At 30.0% G+C, this 15998-nt stretch overlaps 1 protein-coding gene across 1 annotated transcript; it reads right to left on the reverse strand.

Moving 5' to 3' along the window:
- Positions 1 to 24: 24 nt before the first annotated feature.
- LOC130668201 (protein O-mannosyl-transferase TMTC1-like) lies at positions 25 to 15257 on the reverse strand. Its single transcript, XM_057470370.1, has 10 exons — positions 13966 to 15257; positions 9597 to 9837; positions 6265 to 6561; positions 4812 to 5913; positions 4414 to 4528; positions 4067 to 4152; positions 3690 to 3934; positions 2203 to 2343; positions 2013 to 2097; positions 25 to 692 (listed from the first exon to the last, which is right to left on the reverse strand). Exons 1-10 carry the CDS (start codon positions 14073 to 14075, stop codon positions 361 to 363), a joined length of 2754 nt encoding a protein of 917 aa, XP_057326353.1. The 5' UTR covers positions 14076 to 15257; the 3' UTR covers positions 25 to 360.
- Positions 15258 to 15998: the final 741 nt, after the last annotated feature.

A 15998-nucleotide genomic window follows, 5' to 3' on the forward strand; every position in this document is an offset into this window, starting at 1 on the left:
TAGGTAAGGTTTGATAATAATAAATATAAGAAATTAGAGAAAAATAAACTAAGCTTTATTCTTTTACATATTATGTAGCAGGCAGTATGAATGAGTAGTCGCACGCCGATGATGTATTAGGATATTATTATTCCGTAATAATGACACAATTATTATTATCATAATTATCATTATCGTTACAATTACAATTATCAATAATAATAAAAAGGATGCAAATTTATTTATAAATGAATACCAGGAAGAGAAGATGCGATTATTAATCCTTGGTTCGCCCGAATAATTGTTCGGGTCTTTAGCATTTTGTCTCCCTTCCGAAAAGTGAGTTGCGACGAAGGGGGACAAGGGATCCCCCGCCATGCGTCACGTTATGAGTGACATTAATTTATAAAGGTTCGTTATTGTTGTCGCGTCATTCGGCCTCAGCCTCAATGCCTGTTGATATGCCGCCGCAGCTTGACGATATTTTCCATTTAAATGCAATATTGCACCTAGATTCGTGTGGCTGCGTGCTTCATGTGGTCGCAAACTCGTGCCATGTTTATACCATACTTCAGCCTCAACATCTCTGCCCGCGTGATGCAGTGCCGCGGCCGCGGCCACCGTTAATTCGTAATTCGATCGAGAAAGCTCCGCTGCTTTTACTTGTTCTCTGGCTGCCTCTGACAAACGTCCTTGCGATGACAGAAAAACTCCTGTTTAATTAAAAAAAAATATTATTACTGTTCATTATTTACCTGACTTGATATTTAACAATAAAATAAAACATAAGTTATTAAATTTTAAAAATAAAAATTTATATTTATTCCCATTGTGAATATTTACATATTAAATACAACAAAATCGTTTATTGATTTGTAAATTATTAAATTGACCAATTATATTTTCAGAGGAAATTTATAAAATATTATATGAATTTATGTTGATGAAATAAATTACTGCTATTGTTAATATTTAACAAGAGTAATTTTTTAATTAATTTAATAATTGAAATGTAAATGGCAGTGCGTGCATGTCAATAAAATGAAGTAATTTAATTAAATACAAAAAAAAATTATTTCCATGAAATATAAAATGACCCGGATAAAAATATTTGGTTAAAAAGGGCTAAATTTTACCGAAATCATTGAATTTTATTAAGACCCGAGTCGAAATATTAGACGTAAGTTGAACGTTCTTAACGTTTTAAACGTAAATTGAACATTCTTAACGTTTTAAACGTGAATTGAACGTTTTTAACGTTTTGAAAGTAAATTGAACGATTTTTTTGTATTTTGGTTCGTAAAAAATTGTTAATTTCATGAGTTATGATTTTAGTTTAATGATAACATTAATTAATTTATTTCAATATTTGTAATCACAATTTTCATAACCTTAATATCATAATATATGAAAAAACATAATAGTGTTAGATAGAAGTGTGAAACTGAAAAAAATTTTTTTTCAAAATACGAATTTTTTATTTTAGAGCCAGAAAGGCGGACGACGAAATTTTAGGGAATTGAGGTGATTATAATCCGGGAGTACAAAATCGATGAAAAAAATTTTTCGGAATGCTTATGTTTTCTTATTGTAAGTCTAAATAGGTTTTTGTTACGTTTTCGATTTATGATACTCCAATCTACGTTTTGAATAAGTTAAAAGCTGTCAAATTGAGTTTTAAATGCCCAAAACGTTCAATTTACGTTCAAAACGTTAAAAACGTTCAATTTACGTCTAATATTTCGACTCGAGTTAAGTAACCGAAATTTTGCCGAAATTTTATTATTTTTAATAAACAGGCCGATAAATTGAGTCGATGTATTTTCGTTTTTATTTAGGCCTAATTATTGGCCATTTTTCGGCCATGTGTTCATAACTTGGGCCACTTTTCAGCCGAAAAAAGATTTCATTATTATTTTGGCTTGAAATGTTTTTACCCGGGGATTATATAAGATGAAAATATTAAAATAATTATATAGATATGATAAATGGTAAATGAATATATTATTTATTATTCATAAAATATAATTTACCGTAACGATGGTGAACATTAGGATCATCTGGAGCGAGCCGCGTAGCTTTAATGAACCACCTCTCGGCTTCGAGAACTCTGCTCGACTGAAAATTATTAATTAACATATATTTTAGCATTGCTTATATATGTCTATATATATTTATACATGTACTAATTTAATCCAGTCATAATGAACTATTAAATCTTACATTTCTAGCTAGTAATTCTCCATAAGTAATATGCGCTGGTACATAATTCGGTTCGCGTATTAAACACGCACGGAACCATCGTTCAGCTTCTGCATACTCTTGCATTTTTGATAAAGTTTCGCCCAATAGATTGTACAGAGTCTAATTATCAAAATAATATGATATTTTAGTGCACTGTCGTATGATGAAGTTTTATTTTGATATAAAAAATGTGAATGTTTTTATCATTTCATGTTTATTTATTTCTGTGTATGAGCAGATGGATGAAAAAAATTATTTAAACTTCCTGGAGCTTAACTTCCGTTGATAAATAAATATTTGTTTTATATTTTATGGAAAAATATTTATTTTAAATCGTTCTCTGTACATTTAATACAGATTTTTTTTTTTTTATGTTTATTATTGAGGGGAGAGACGGATTGAGCGGAAAACTGCGAGCGAAATGGGGACCTATTTAAATAAATTTAAAAAAGTAAATGGACATGAAATTTTACTAAAAATTAAAAAAAAAAATTTTTTCATTTTTTTTTTTTTCTGCCCCAATGTAATAAAAAAAAAAAAATTAATAATTAAAAATTTGTTTTTTTATTTTAACATAAAGGAGAAGTTTAAGATTTAGTGTAATCAGGATCAAAGAAGTGAATTTCCTTCATCATTTTCTCATTTCCACCCCCACTCTTTCCTTTAATTTATACACTGAGCATGTAAATAAATAAAAAAAATCTTAATGAGTTTCCTTTCAGTCAATAAAAAAAAAAACTGCAAGAATTAAAATTAAAAAAACTTTTTTTTATAAATATTAATCTTTTAGTTTTACTCATAAAATTATTTCCATAAAATTTCTATGGTATGAAAATCTATAAAAAAATATTATCCGAGCTTTTAAAAAACGTAATCGTCAGCACCAGAGTAAAACTTTTTTTTTTAGTTCAAAAATAAGTGAACCTTAAAATAACAAAGTTTACAAGGAATCAATTATTTTTTTTCAATTCAAATATAAATTTAAAAAAAGTGTTGGAAGAAAACTAAAAAAAAAACATCATTTTAATCTCCGAAAATAAGTTGAGCTCGAGAACAAAATCCAGTGAAATATCCGAGTTAAGTTTTAATTATTACGTAAAAAATAATGATACTGAATTTGGCTGACGTCTAATAATTTTTGAATTCCGAAAAAAAAATAAATTATAAAAAAAAAAAATTTTTTTAAAATTGCTCCTATAGTTTTTTTAATTTTCTACATGTGCACATTTTTAGTTTTTTTTTCTGTAATTAATTAGTAAAAAAAAAAATTCAGAAATGGTCAATTGTCTGCCAATTGTATTTAAAATTTAATACTTTGAACAAATGATAGGTAGCATAGTTTCTGTAATTGAAAGCTTTCATTGTGGGTGATAACTGATAACAATATAACGAGCAAGTGCGTCACTTGATTATTGATTAGTTAATTAATCTTGAATTTAATTGGAAGATTATTCCGATAAACGTACTTGTGGAGGATAATAATCAGGTAATGCTCGCAGAGCTTCTCGATAAGACGACAAGGCTTCATGCAGATGCCCTTCGTCAGCATACAAAGCACCTAGACGTAACAATGCCTGTATTCTAGATGCCTCGTGTACCCTTTTGTCCTTCAGTCCTGCGCCATTTACTGCCGCCGCTGTTCGTAAAATATCCGCAGCTTCCGACTTTCTACCCACTGAGATCAGAGTCACCCCGAGATTCACGTAAGCTTCTGCAAATAATAGTCAAGTAAATAAATAAATAAAGTTTTCAAATAAAAATACTACTCTGCTTTACTCAACAAGTTTTTTAAGTCCAATTATAAGTTTTGTAATGTGAAAAAATTTAAATTGTAAATACGTACGAATAAGTGATGGCCGAAAGTGGATTGCACGCTCGTAACTTAAAATAGCTTCATCGTAATTTCTTCGTGCTTGTTGTAATATTCCCCTTTTGAATAAAAAATTATTGTGAAATACTTTTTATAAGTACTGTAGAAAAATTCTCTACATATTTTTTAATGATATATTTTAATATAGTATTTACCGTACAGACTTATAAGGAATTTAAACTTGAATGTAATTTTCATTTTTTTTTTTTGCATCATTAAATATTAAAATATTTATTTTTTATAAATAAGTGAGCTAGTTTTTTTTATAAGAAGATTACTCTAGAGTATATTTTAAATCGTTATAGATATAAATAGCTTACAGATTATAGTGTACGTCGGCCATATTAGGGCGATAACGAAGAGCTTGGATGAATGCTTCTTCAGCTTCAGCAAATCGTCCTTGTGCGCTCAATATACCCCCAAGATTCCCGTACGCTGTAAATAAAATAAAAAATAATCATTTAAAAATAAATTGTTTCATTTCAAAACTTTTTTTTACGACGTAAAAAAAAATTAATTAAATTTCGCGCGTAATTAGATCGCAGTGAAAATCAATATCGCAATTAATTTGTGCAAAAATTAAATTAATACCGACAATTAAAAATTAATAGAGTAGATTTCAACTAAAAATGATTGACGTGCGGTAAATATTTAAAAGTAAAAAAGTAAGTCCTGGATAAATTTTATTAACAATAAAAAATATATGAAACGTTTATACCTTTGGGTGGATTAACGTGTAATGCAGACCTATATAGACTCTCTTCATCGTGCCAGTCCATATTACGTCTTAAAGTTTTAGCAGCCATGAAACCAAGTAGGACGGCGGTAACAACAAGAATCAATCTGCCGCATGTTTTAGAGCCATGCCGAACAATTCGATAAGTTTCAGCAACGCTGGCGCCGATAGACAGACAGGCGCCGACACTTGGTAAATAAAGTATACGTTCGGCAATGACAAAACCAACATAAAAGAATAAATTGCTGGCGGGTAAAAATGGAAGCGCTAGGAAACCAAGTGATATGATGACAATGCTGACGGCTGATTTAGTAGTGCGGCCAAATCGAGTGTTAGTATCATCGCTGGCAGTCAAAGGATTGGTAACACAGCCGCTACCTCCACTGCTACCGGTCGTCAAAGTCATGTGAGAAGAATGTTGCAACATCGGTTTCAATGTTGAGCAGCAGCAATCATTGCTGTCACTGTTATTGTTATTGTTTGCTGCACGGCAGCCTTCAGTATGACAATTTCCCGATTTTTTACCATCGCACACCGAGCACTTTGATGACGCGCGTTGATACGACCCGATTTTTTCCATCGTCCGGTTACGTATATAAATTTCATTGGAATTCGAACTGTAATTTGAGTTGGAACTGGAGCTGCTGGAAATGGAGTTGGGGATGGAGATGGAGCTGGAAGTGGAAGAGGAAGTAGAGTTTGAGTTTGAATTAGCATTAGCGTTTGTATTGGCATTTCTCGACTGATGTATGAGCCAAAGACCAGCACTTGCCAAACCCACGTACAGGCATATTGACTCAAGATTCCGTGGATCCGTTAGACTAATTATACGGGGTATAGTATCCATAGACCAGTCAAAGCTCAGAGTACTTGGGCACAGGAACATACGGAAACTAGCTGCTGGTAAATACAGGAATGTCAAGGCCCGTGTCAGTCTCGATGGATTTCGGGCCGTTGGGTTGTCGGCGGTAGCAAATTCCGGCGTGTTAGCATTCCCAATCTTTACTCGTCCGAGTATCACGAGAATCAAACCTCCCCAGAGGATTCCAACGCTTCGATTTCTCGGCCAATTTTTTTCCCTCTCCTGCAATCGATTAAATTTTATAAATTTTTAAAGTCAACATAAATATTTAAAGCTCGAGTTCAGGCAATATAACTTTTAGTCGGAAAACTAATTTATAAAGTAAATAAAACAAATAAAGTTTATTAATTAATTATTGGTGCGTGTAAACATTTGATGGGTGTGGTACGGCAGTAAATCAAATGTTATATGCAGCCCGATGATATTTACACAGTACAGTAAAGTGTCCCTGTCCAACAGACATATATATAATATAAATAAAGTTGTCAAGGTCCAGTGTATGCATTCGTCTCTGTGGGAATCACTGAAGCGAGCAAAGCTAGCCAGTGCAGAGTCCGAGCAGGAAATATTTACCTTCTGTGTATTTGACTCGCCATGACAGAACTCCCAGAGTAAACATAGCGCCAGCGAGGATATCCCGGTTTCCTTGGCGAATGCGGCCAGAAGAGAAGACGTCAGTGCTATGAGAAGCATCAACGGCGAACGTGTTTGGTCGCAATGTGCTACGTAAGTGAGAAAGCCCCCGAGAGTCAGAAAGCAAGCCAACAAATCAGCTCGTCCGACTATACCGGCTACTGCCTCACTGTGAATTGGATGCACGGCAAACAACAGCCCGGTGATGGCATGTGACAACCATCGCCCTGGAATTACCTGGAACCGTGCGAGTCTTACTTATTCACGTTCATATACTAAGTAAATATTTACTCACAAGCTCAAGTTTATTTAATTACGCCATTAAAAATTTCTATTAAATTAAAAGCAAATTACTGGCAAGTATTAAAAAGTTCAAATCGTCGAGAAATTTAATTATAAATTAACTTATTCATATACTTTTTTTTACACTATTTTAAATTTCCGAGTCATAAATGAATCGTTTATTTGAGAAACCCCACAAGTCATGTTTTTTACGAAATTGGGTTTTTTGCATTTTTGGGTTCTTTGGATGTCCCTCCACAGAAATCAATCAAAATATGCATCAAATTAGCGTTAAAAAAAAAATAACCGGGTGACAGCAATTTTTAAGTGACAAACCCCATAAGTCAATGACTCAAATAAACATGTAGTTTTAGTTTTACAGAAATCATTTTTTTTTTATTTAAAATTCCCGCTTTTTTGGGAAATTAATTTCAAATGTTGTTTTATTGTTGACTGTTATATGACTAATTAAAATGTTTAAATTAATTATAATTTTTTGTAATTTCTGAGTTTCAGAGTTCAAATACATATTTAATACTTCATTTTATCAGTGTAATAAATGATTTGAGTGGAACCGTTTAAAAAACTAATGACTTTATAACTTTTTTTTGCGTTTGGTTGAGAAACCCCATAAGTCAATCAACTTTAAATAATTTTTTTAAGTAGTTTCAGTTAAAAAATTACATTTTTCTTGTTGGAATCTTTTTCAGAGACGCTAACATTTTGGTATCCAATTATTTTTTTATTATATTAATGAAAAGTTTTTCCAAAAAAATGTTTTTTGTGTTTCCTGAAAAATTTTGTTTTCTTGACTTATGGGGTTTCTCAAATAAACGATTCAAATGTCATCTTAATAATGTAATTTAGGGTGATCGGTCCAGTGAATGAACATTATTTGTCTCATCTAAATGACGTATCATTTAGATTTTAGTGACAATTGCAGAAGCAAGTACTTTACTGCTGATTGATTGACAACTTCCTGAACTTCAATTCTAATTTTGAATCCTTCTGTAGTAAATTTTTAAAAATACGACCGTTTATTTACTGACTCAGTCATCCTATTGACAATTTTTTTTTTTTGCCCATACGTCTACTAATTTTGATTAAGATTAATGTTAAAGCTGACAGTGGTTTGAAAAATTTTAATTTTATTTGGAAATTCTTTTTCTTTTATGTATAAGTACTTTTTAAATTCAAAAAATTACATAGCAAGACTCTAATGAACTCACAATTATCAAAAACTAATTTAAGTTTTTTTAAAAAAAAAAAGTTGGAACTATTTTATAATTTTTTGAATTTAAATCCAACTCAGTGCCTTGATTAATTACGTAAAACATATATATTTTTAAATTGACATGACAACAAACCGATCTACTGTAAAAAATTAGCAGAGTAAATCCAAAATGCGGAGTTTAATTTAATACTAAAACTCCAAATCGGAGTAAATGCGGGTTAAAATAAAATCCAAATCACTCTGAATTCACTCCCAATTTTTTACAGTGTACTCTGGTGTCATAGTAAAGCCGGACCATCTTGGCCACCTGCAGAAATTGGAATGAACACATGGAAAAATTACGGCCATAGTAAAAGTAACTGCAATATATCAGAAATTACTCCCTGGCGGTCCTGATTCACCGTGATATAGGGTGAATTACGATGAATCACGGTAATTTACGGTGATTCACCGCGATTCACGGAGATTCACAGTGAATCACCGTGAATTACCGTGAAATTACGGTGAATCACCGTAAATTACCGTGAATGTGTGAGTGATATCACGGTGAGCTTTCACGGTGATTCGGGGTAAAATCACGGTGATTCACGTCTATTCACGGTGAATCACGGTGATGTTCTATAATCGAACTATGGAGATTTACCGTGATTCACGGTGAATTTTTATAAAATTCTGCTACCCCATCGAGGTTTCATAATGTACTGCCTTTTTTTTATACAATAACAGTGATTTTCGCGGAATCACCGTGATCTACGACATCGCGGTGAGATCTCGCGTCGATTCGCTGTGATTCACTGCAACATTACGGTGAACTCTCACGGTAAATCACCGTGAATCATCGTGATGCTACCGTGAATCACGGTGAGCGTTCACGGTGATTCCCGGTGATTCACCGTAATACACCGTGATTCAGGACCGCTAGGGGCTGTAACCATTTAGAATTTTACTATGCCCGAGTCGAAATATTAAACGTAAGTTGAACGTTCTTAACGTTTCAAACGTAAATTGAACGTTTTTAACGTTTTGAAAGTAAATTGAATGATTGTTTTGTATTTTAATTCATAAAAAATTGGTAATTTCATGAGTTATGATTTAAGTTTAATGATAACATTAATTAATTTATTTCAATATTTGTAATCACAATTTTCATAACCTTGATATCATAATATATGAACAGGTATAAATATATAGTGTTAAATATAGAAGTATGAAACTGAAAAAAATTTTTTTTCAAAATACGAATTTTTTATTTAAGAGCCAGAAAGACGGACGACAAAATTTTACGGAATTGACGTGATTATAATCCAGGAGTACAAAATCGATAAAAAAAATTTTTCGGTATGATTATGTTTTCTTATTGTAGGTCTAAATAAGTTTTAGCTACATTTTCGATTTATGATACTCCAATCTACGTTTTGAATAGGTTGAAAGCTGTCAAATTGAGTTTTTAATGTCCAAAACGTTCAGTTTACATTCAAAACGTTAAAAACGTTCAATTTACGTCTAATATTTCGACTCGGGTGGCCAGAGTAATTTTGGAATGTGTTCATCTTACCCTCTGTAGGTGGCCAACATAGTCCGGCTTTACTATGAAGCCATAGCATTCCGAACGATAATAATTTATCCGTGTATGTTTATGTTTGATGGCAACAAATATTTAACTATCTTTGATGTGGACAGCATATAATAATATAATAATATTATTATTATTATTATTATGTATGTATTAAATATAATGTCACTGGCAAAGGCTTACTTTTCTGGCCACTCGAACCACTAGGCCCGTACAAGCAGCATGGAGTGCTATGTTGACAAGATGATAGCCCTGTGGATTTAAACCGCCGAGCAAATGATTAAGCCGAAATGTGGCCACACACAGCGGACGATAACTCCCATGTGACTCGCTGTCACGTAAAGGTGTACCCCAAAAATCGTTTTCCAATAAAGGAAACCATGGGGAATTTGGTAGCAGATCTGGATTCGTCAGGATTGCGCGTCTAAAATAATTTAATAATTGTATTTATTAATTAACTTTGTTGCTCAACTGATAAATAGTTAAATGAGTAAATGAATAAATAATTTATTTATATATTAATTAATTTTTTCATGGAAGAAAAGAGCAAGTTTCACGGTTCTGTAAATAAGACACAAGAGAAACTTATTATTTCAGTGCTTTAATTAGTTATATTCATAAAAATTAATTAACGCTTCTCGGCAGTCTGTTGAAAAGACAATAAAATTATCAAGTTTTTACTCTAATTGATTATTAATTTATACGGACGGATTGAGCTATTATTACTTTGTTAGAGTTTTATTTAATAATTAGTTCATTATATTTTATTTTAAATTATTTCATTGATGTTAAATTTTTAATTCACTATTATTATTAATATTTATTTTTTTATCTTTTAAATTTCCCGCAATGAAAATTTAAAATTTAAAAAAAGAAAGTTATTGATTTCGGTCAGATTTTCAAAAATCGAGTTTTCGTCAGATCTTGAAATTTTAAGGTCTTTAGGAAAATATTCTGACTGTTTCTAGGTGTGTGTTTATGTGTGTGCGCACAGAAAAAAAAATCAACTGAAAGTAAAATTCTTCATTCAAGAAAATTTTTTTGAAAACCTCAATTTTCTCAGATAGAGTAGAAATCTCCTCTAACAGAAAAATTTTCTTGGCTCAATAACTTGTTTTTCTGTAAATAAACTTTTTTTGTCCGGCGATATCTTTGGAACAAATCAACGGATTTGAATTTGGCGGCAATCAAAAGAGCTCATCAATACTTAGATCTGAATAGATTTTGAAGTCAATCGGTCAAGTACTTTACGAGTTTCAGGAAAAATAAAAATTGTAAAGGGATTTTTCGTATAACTCATAAATCACTTGCCCGATTTACCTCAAAATGCAATCAGTTCTGTGTTGATGAGCCTTTTTACTTGCCGCCAAATTCAAATCGGTTGTGATTCGTCCCAAAAATATCATACGACAAAAATTAATTTTTTTTTGAGCTCAAACAGCGAAAAGTTTTGGGGATGGCCCACAGGGTCAACCGTTTTTCAGATTTTTTAAGCATTTTAATTCATAGATTCGTAAATATTTGGATGCTGATTACTTTTAAATATAAATTTGAATAACTTTTGGGTCATCTTATTTTAAAAAAAATAAATGCATGGAAACTAATGAGGATCCGAGTTATATTTGAAACATATAATTAAAAATAAAAAGTTTTTTAATATTTAAAAAAGTTATTACATACTTAAATCTCTATTCCATTATTTTTAATTACAATCCTAGTTTACTGTAGAAAAATAAATCCGTAATTTTTTTCACAATAAAAAATTCATAAGTCATAATTAAAGTTATAATAATGCATGGAAATAATGATTATGATGATAATAAATGTGAAGAACAATATTCACGAGGAAAAATCAACAATTTAAAAAAGTTGATACCATTGTTTGTGTACATGAAGCTTTATAAGAACTGGATGCGACCGCAATATATGATAACAAAAATAAAAATAAAAAAATGAAAAAGCTTTTATCTATAATTAAAGCTGTTTGCAAAGTATTCCTTGGAACGACACAATTTTAAAAACCTTTTTTCATATTTTTATTGTGTTTCACTGCAAAAATAAAGTCATAAATCTTTCTACATCGTGTATAATACATAGTTATTAAGGCAAATGTCATACTGGGCAGCTTAAATCTGCTATTAAATCCGTGATTATCGATTTTTTGTTGCAGGTCTTAATTGTACGTACCGTGTCCCGCAAGCATGATTTATTTTACTCAATTTTTATTCTCAGACCATGAAATATTGACGGTTCTTTTTTATTTGCCGCTTGGGGAATAGGAAATTTTATACGAAAAAATAAATTAGTGCTGGGAGTTTTATTTCGGAAAATATTTTAGTATATGTCCATTTTGGAGCACTTGATAAAATTTATATTGAGATCATGTACACAAAATTATCCTATTTTTATTCGTATTTTTTTAAAGAAATTAATCTTATGGATTCCGAAAATTCATCATCTTAATTTTGCTCTCATTCAAAGTTTAATTTATTAATAAAATTAAATTTCCAGTTGAATGGCAACAAAGCTTTGCGATTTTAATAATTCTGTTTCGTTTATATTGAGCTAGATTGTAATAGACATTTTATAAAATTTATTAAAATCATTTATAATTTTGATTAAAAGTGAGGGTGATGCCAATAAAACTCAAAAAATCAATTTTCGATGTATAATTATTTTTTAAAATAATTAAATACTACGCTAATTAAAAAATCTATGACTATTTACTGCAAAAAATTTACTGCAAGTGAAATTTAAGTGAACACACTGTTAAAAATAATTTGAAAATTACAATACAAACGGAATTTAATTTTCATAACTAGATATTTGAATTGTATTTTCAATAAAAAAAGCTTTAAATTTAATATACGTAATTTAATAATCAAGCTGGTATTCAAAATTAAGAAAAAAAATATGAATTTTAATAAACGTACTGAAAATTTATACTTGATTTTTAAATTTTCAAAGCAAGTATTGAAAATTCTAAAACATATATTGAATTTTAATAATTATATTTGAAATTTCATAATACTTATTTGAAAATTCAAAAAAAAGTATTTGAAAATCCAAAGTGTTTATTTGAAAATTCAAAAACGTGTATTTTAAATTCTATATGAAATTAGTATTGAAATTTCAAGCACAAATGTATGTGTTTATTGCGTTATATACAATCTTTGAAAATTCAAAAAATGTTTTTTACAGTATACCAAATTGATGATCATTTATTTATTTATTTCCTCCGAATTGAAATTCTCTTCAGGGGAGTTCATTTTAACACTGAAACTCTAGATCAAAGAAGATGCAGATTTAAATAAAATCCAAATCAATCCGTAAGTGGAGTCGTTTTTTTCAAAACTCCAGAACTCTGAATGGCGGACAGAATTTGGACTTAACCGGATTTATTCCCGATTTCTCACAGTATTTACTTTAATCAAATTTATTCTCATCAACTTCACAAATATAAATATATTATAATATATACAAGAATTATTTTCCTACATACGCTTCAAAAATATCAAAATTTATTTCGTTGCCAAATTTCAAAAAGTCGCAGACTTGCAAAAAATTTTCATCACCTCAACTTTCAATTCATAAAAAAATTCTGTTTTATTCATTTTCACCAGTCATCAATACAATGAACAATTTTTTTGTTTTTTCTGTTTTTCCAATAAGTCAAATAATAATTGTGTTCAAATACATCAAATTTAATAACCGCTTTGTATTGCCATATCAATAAATCATTATATTTGATACATATTGAATTCCAAAGCAATTAGTAACGTCATATATTATAATAGACGATATTTCCAGTGAAAGAAATAGTTAATATAAATCGGATTTTTGAAAAACCGTAACAATCCTTTGTATTATTATATAGACAAATATATATATTTGATCCATATTAAATTCCAAAACAATTAGTAGCATCATATATTACAATAGCCGATATTTTCAATAGATTTTCAGTGAAGAAAAATATCAAACATCAACAGGATTTTTAAAAATCCATAACAATCCTTTGAAACAATAACCTTTTGTGCCTTTATTTTAAATAAAATATATATACATGTATATCATAACAATTCAATTAATTTTATCACTCGTTTTAAATGAAAAAAACAAAATTTAATAATAATAAAGAACTAATTCCCCAACAAAGGAATTTATTAATAAAGCCGGAATTATTTTACCAACAAAAGTAAATGAAAAATATAGAATACTACATATTAATTAATACAACCGTCAAACAGACAATCTTCATCACTATCGCAAATTAATTAAATTCGTCATATTAATATCCATCGGAAGCATAAATCGCTAATGGTACAATTAAATTAAACAATATGAATGACGACGTGATAGTAAAGTCAGACTTAATTAATAATTGATGTACAAATGTAAGAGTATAGATGGATATCCGTGCATGTACATTTATATATATATATATATATATATATATATATATATATATGAATGTATAGATGTATGAGTGTATGGATTTAGCAGTTTGAAATATAGATTGATAATTGGATTTCACATCTCAATTACTGACCTGTCATCGTAGACGAATCCAGCGTGAAGCGTATTGTAATATAGAACAGTGGCGATGAGGACACAGAATATGACGAGGATATCCATGTCACATCGCGAGTTTAGTTTCATCCAACTTGCCGTTACACAGCTCCTAACTTGTTGCACACTTGTCTCTCCTACTCAATCCTTATATTTATTTTTACTTCCATTCATTCTCTTAATCCTCGTCCCCCTTCTCACTATCATGGCTCCTCATTACCACGATCATTATTTTTATTTCAACTACCGGCCGATTTACTGTCCCCATAAATACATTTTTATTAAACTTATTTTTCGAGACTATTTTTATGTCTACTAACAATAATATAAAAAGTAACGAGCATTTAATTAAATTATATATCAATTTATTTATTATTTTATTGTCATGATAAATTAATTAATTACTAGTTTCAGTAAGTAGTAGACTCGAGTATACAAATCGTTGCGCATTTTTTTGAACTCAATTATTTAATTAATTGTTTTTTATTTTTAGTTACCACTTAAAATACTACTCGAACTTTGGCGAGCAGTAATGACAATTGAAACTAAAGCCGGTTAATGAGCACCATGAAGATGTACTAGACTTTGTAAAGTTTAAATTCAACAAGCAATTCCTTAAATAATTATTATTATATTACCTAGCAAGCTACGATTCCCACAATACATTTTTAAATCAACAACCGAATATAAATATTTATAGACAGATATCATTTCCATTCATTATTTTTTCATCAGCGTTAAAGTTTTATACAGTATTCACATGACTAGACGTAAAAAAAATTATAATTATAAGTCTACATTAGAGTGATTGATGCTGGCATGCGTTTTCCCGATTGAACATCTTCCCTAAAGCTCCGCCTTGATATCAATAGCAGTACAAATAAAATATATAAAATAAATACACCAATTACAGATAATAAATAAAAAAAAAAAAATTTTTACTGATATCGGTAGTCGTTGTAGTTAATATATGACGTTGGAATCGTCGCAGAATGGACCAGATGTTATCCCAGCCCTTTTCACCAAGATGCGCACAGTACCAATTTACCAATTCATCTATTCTATAACTTTTATTCAAACTCGCTCTTATATATAATTTTTTATTATTTTTACTACTACTACAACTATTATTATTTTTATTGTTTATGTTATTATTGTTTTTATTATTTGTTTTGGTATAGATATTTAAATAGTTGTGTAAAAAAGTCCCACTAATATTATGGATATCACAATTCACAGTACGGTGCATGTTCTAAAATGTATAATGATGAACTGTCGTGCGCCCCTCGCGAATGCGAGCTTTATACGCGAGAAACGGGCATCGATCCGGTAGGCGCTTGCGCTTACTCGCTTGTAATGTCGTTTCGTCCTTATTCCTTTCAAGCTTTCTATTTTACTATACGTTATATCTATACATATTACTAGATATATATATATATATATATGCATCGAGTCCTCCACATCTACATGGACAAATCAATTCACATAGATATTACATACGTTGTTAATATATATATGTGGATGTACGACTCAAAAGCCATCGTAACCACTACCTACCAATACTTTATATATATGTATATATATATATATATATATGTCCTATTGTATACGTTAAACTCTCAGTATACGGAACATGGTAAGTATGTATAGAAGAGTAAAGAGGACATGGACTCAACGCAACGATATGAAACAATATATATATATATATATATATATATATATATATATATATATATATATATATAGATGTCATGTTATTGGTACCCTTCGCGATTGTAGATTAAGATAACGAGCTAATGTCGTCGCGAGAAATGAGAACAAGCAAGTTTTCCAATGTCCAGTTTTATATAATAAAAAAAAAACGATTGTATGAAAAAAATAAATGAAATGAAGGAAAAAAATTACAGATAGAAAGATTTTTTAGGCTTTAAAAAGATTTCCTGATTATTGAAGAAATTATTTCTTGGGTGAAAAATTTGCGGAGTGAACGTGGAAATGCGGAGCGGATGACTG

Source organism: Microplitis mediator, chromosome 5 (genome assembly GCF_029852145.1).
Source record: "Microplitis mediator isolate UGA2020A chromosome 5, iyMicMedi2.1, whole genome shotgun sequence".
Lineage (NCBI taxonomy): Eukaryota > Metazoa > Arthropoda > Insecta > Hymenoptera > Braconidae > Microplitis > Microplitis mediator.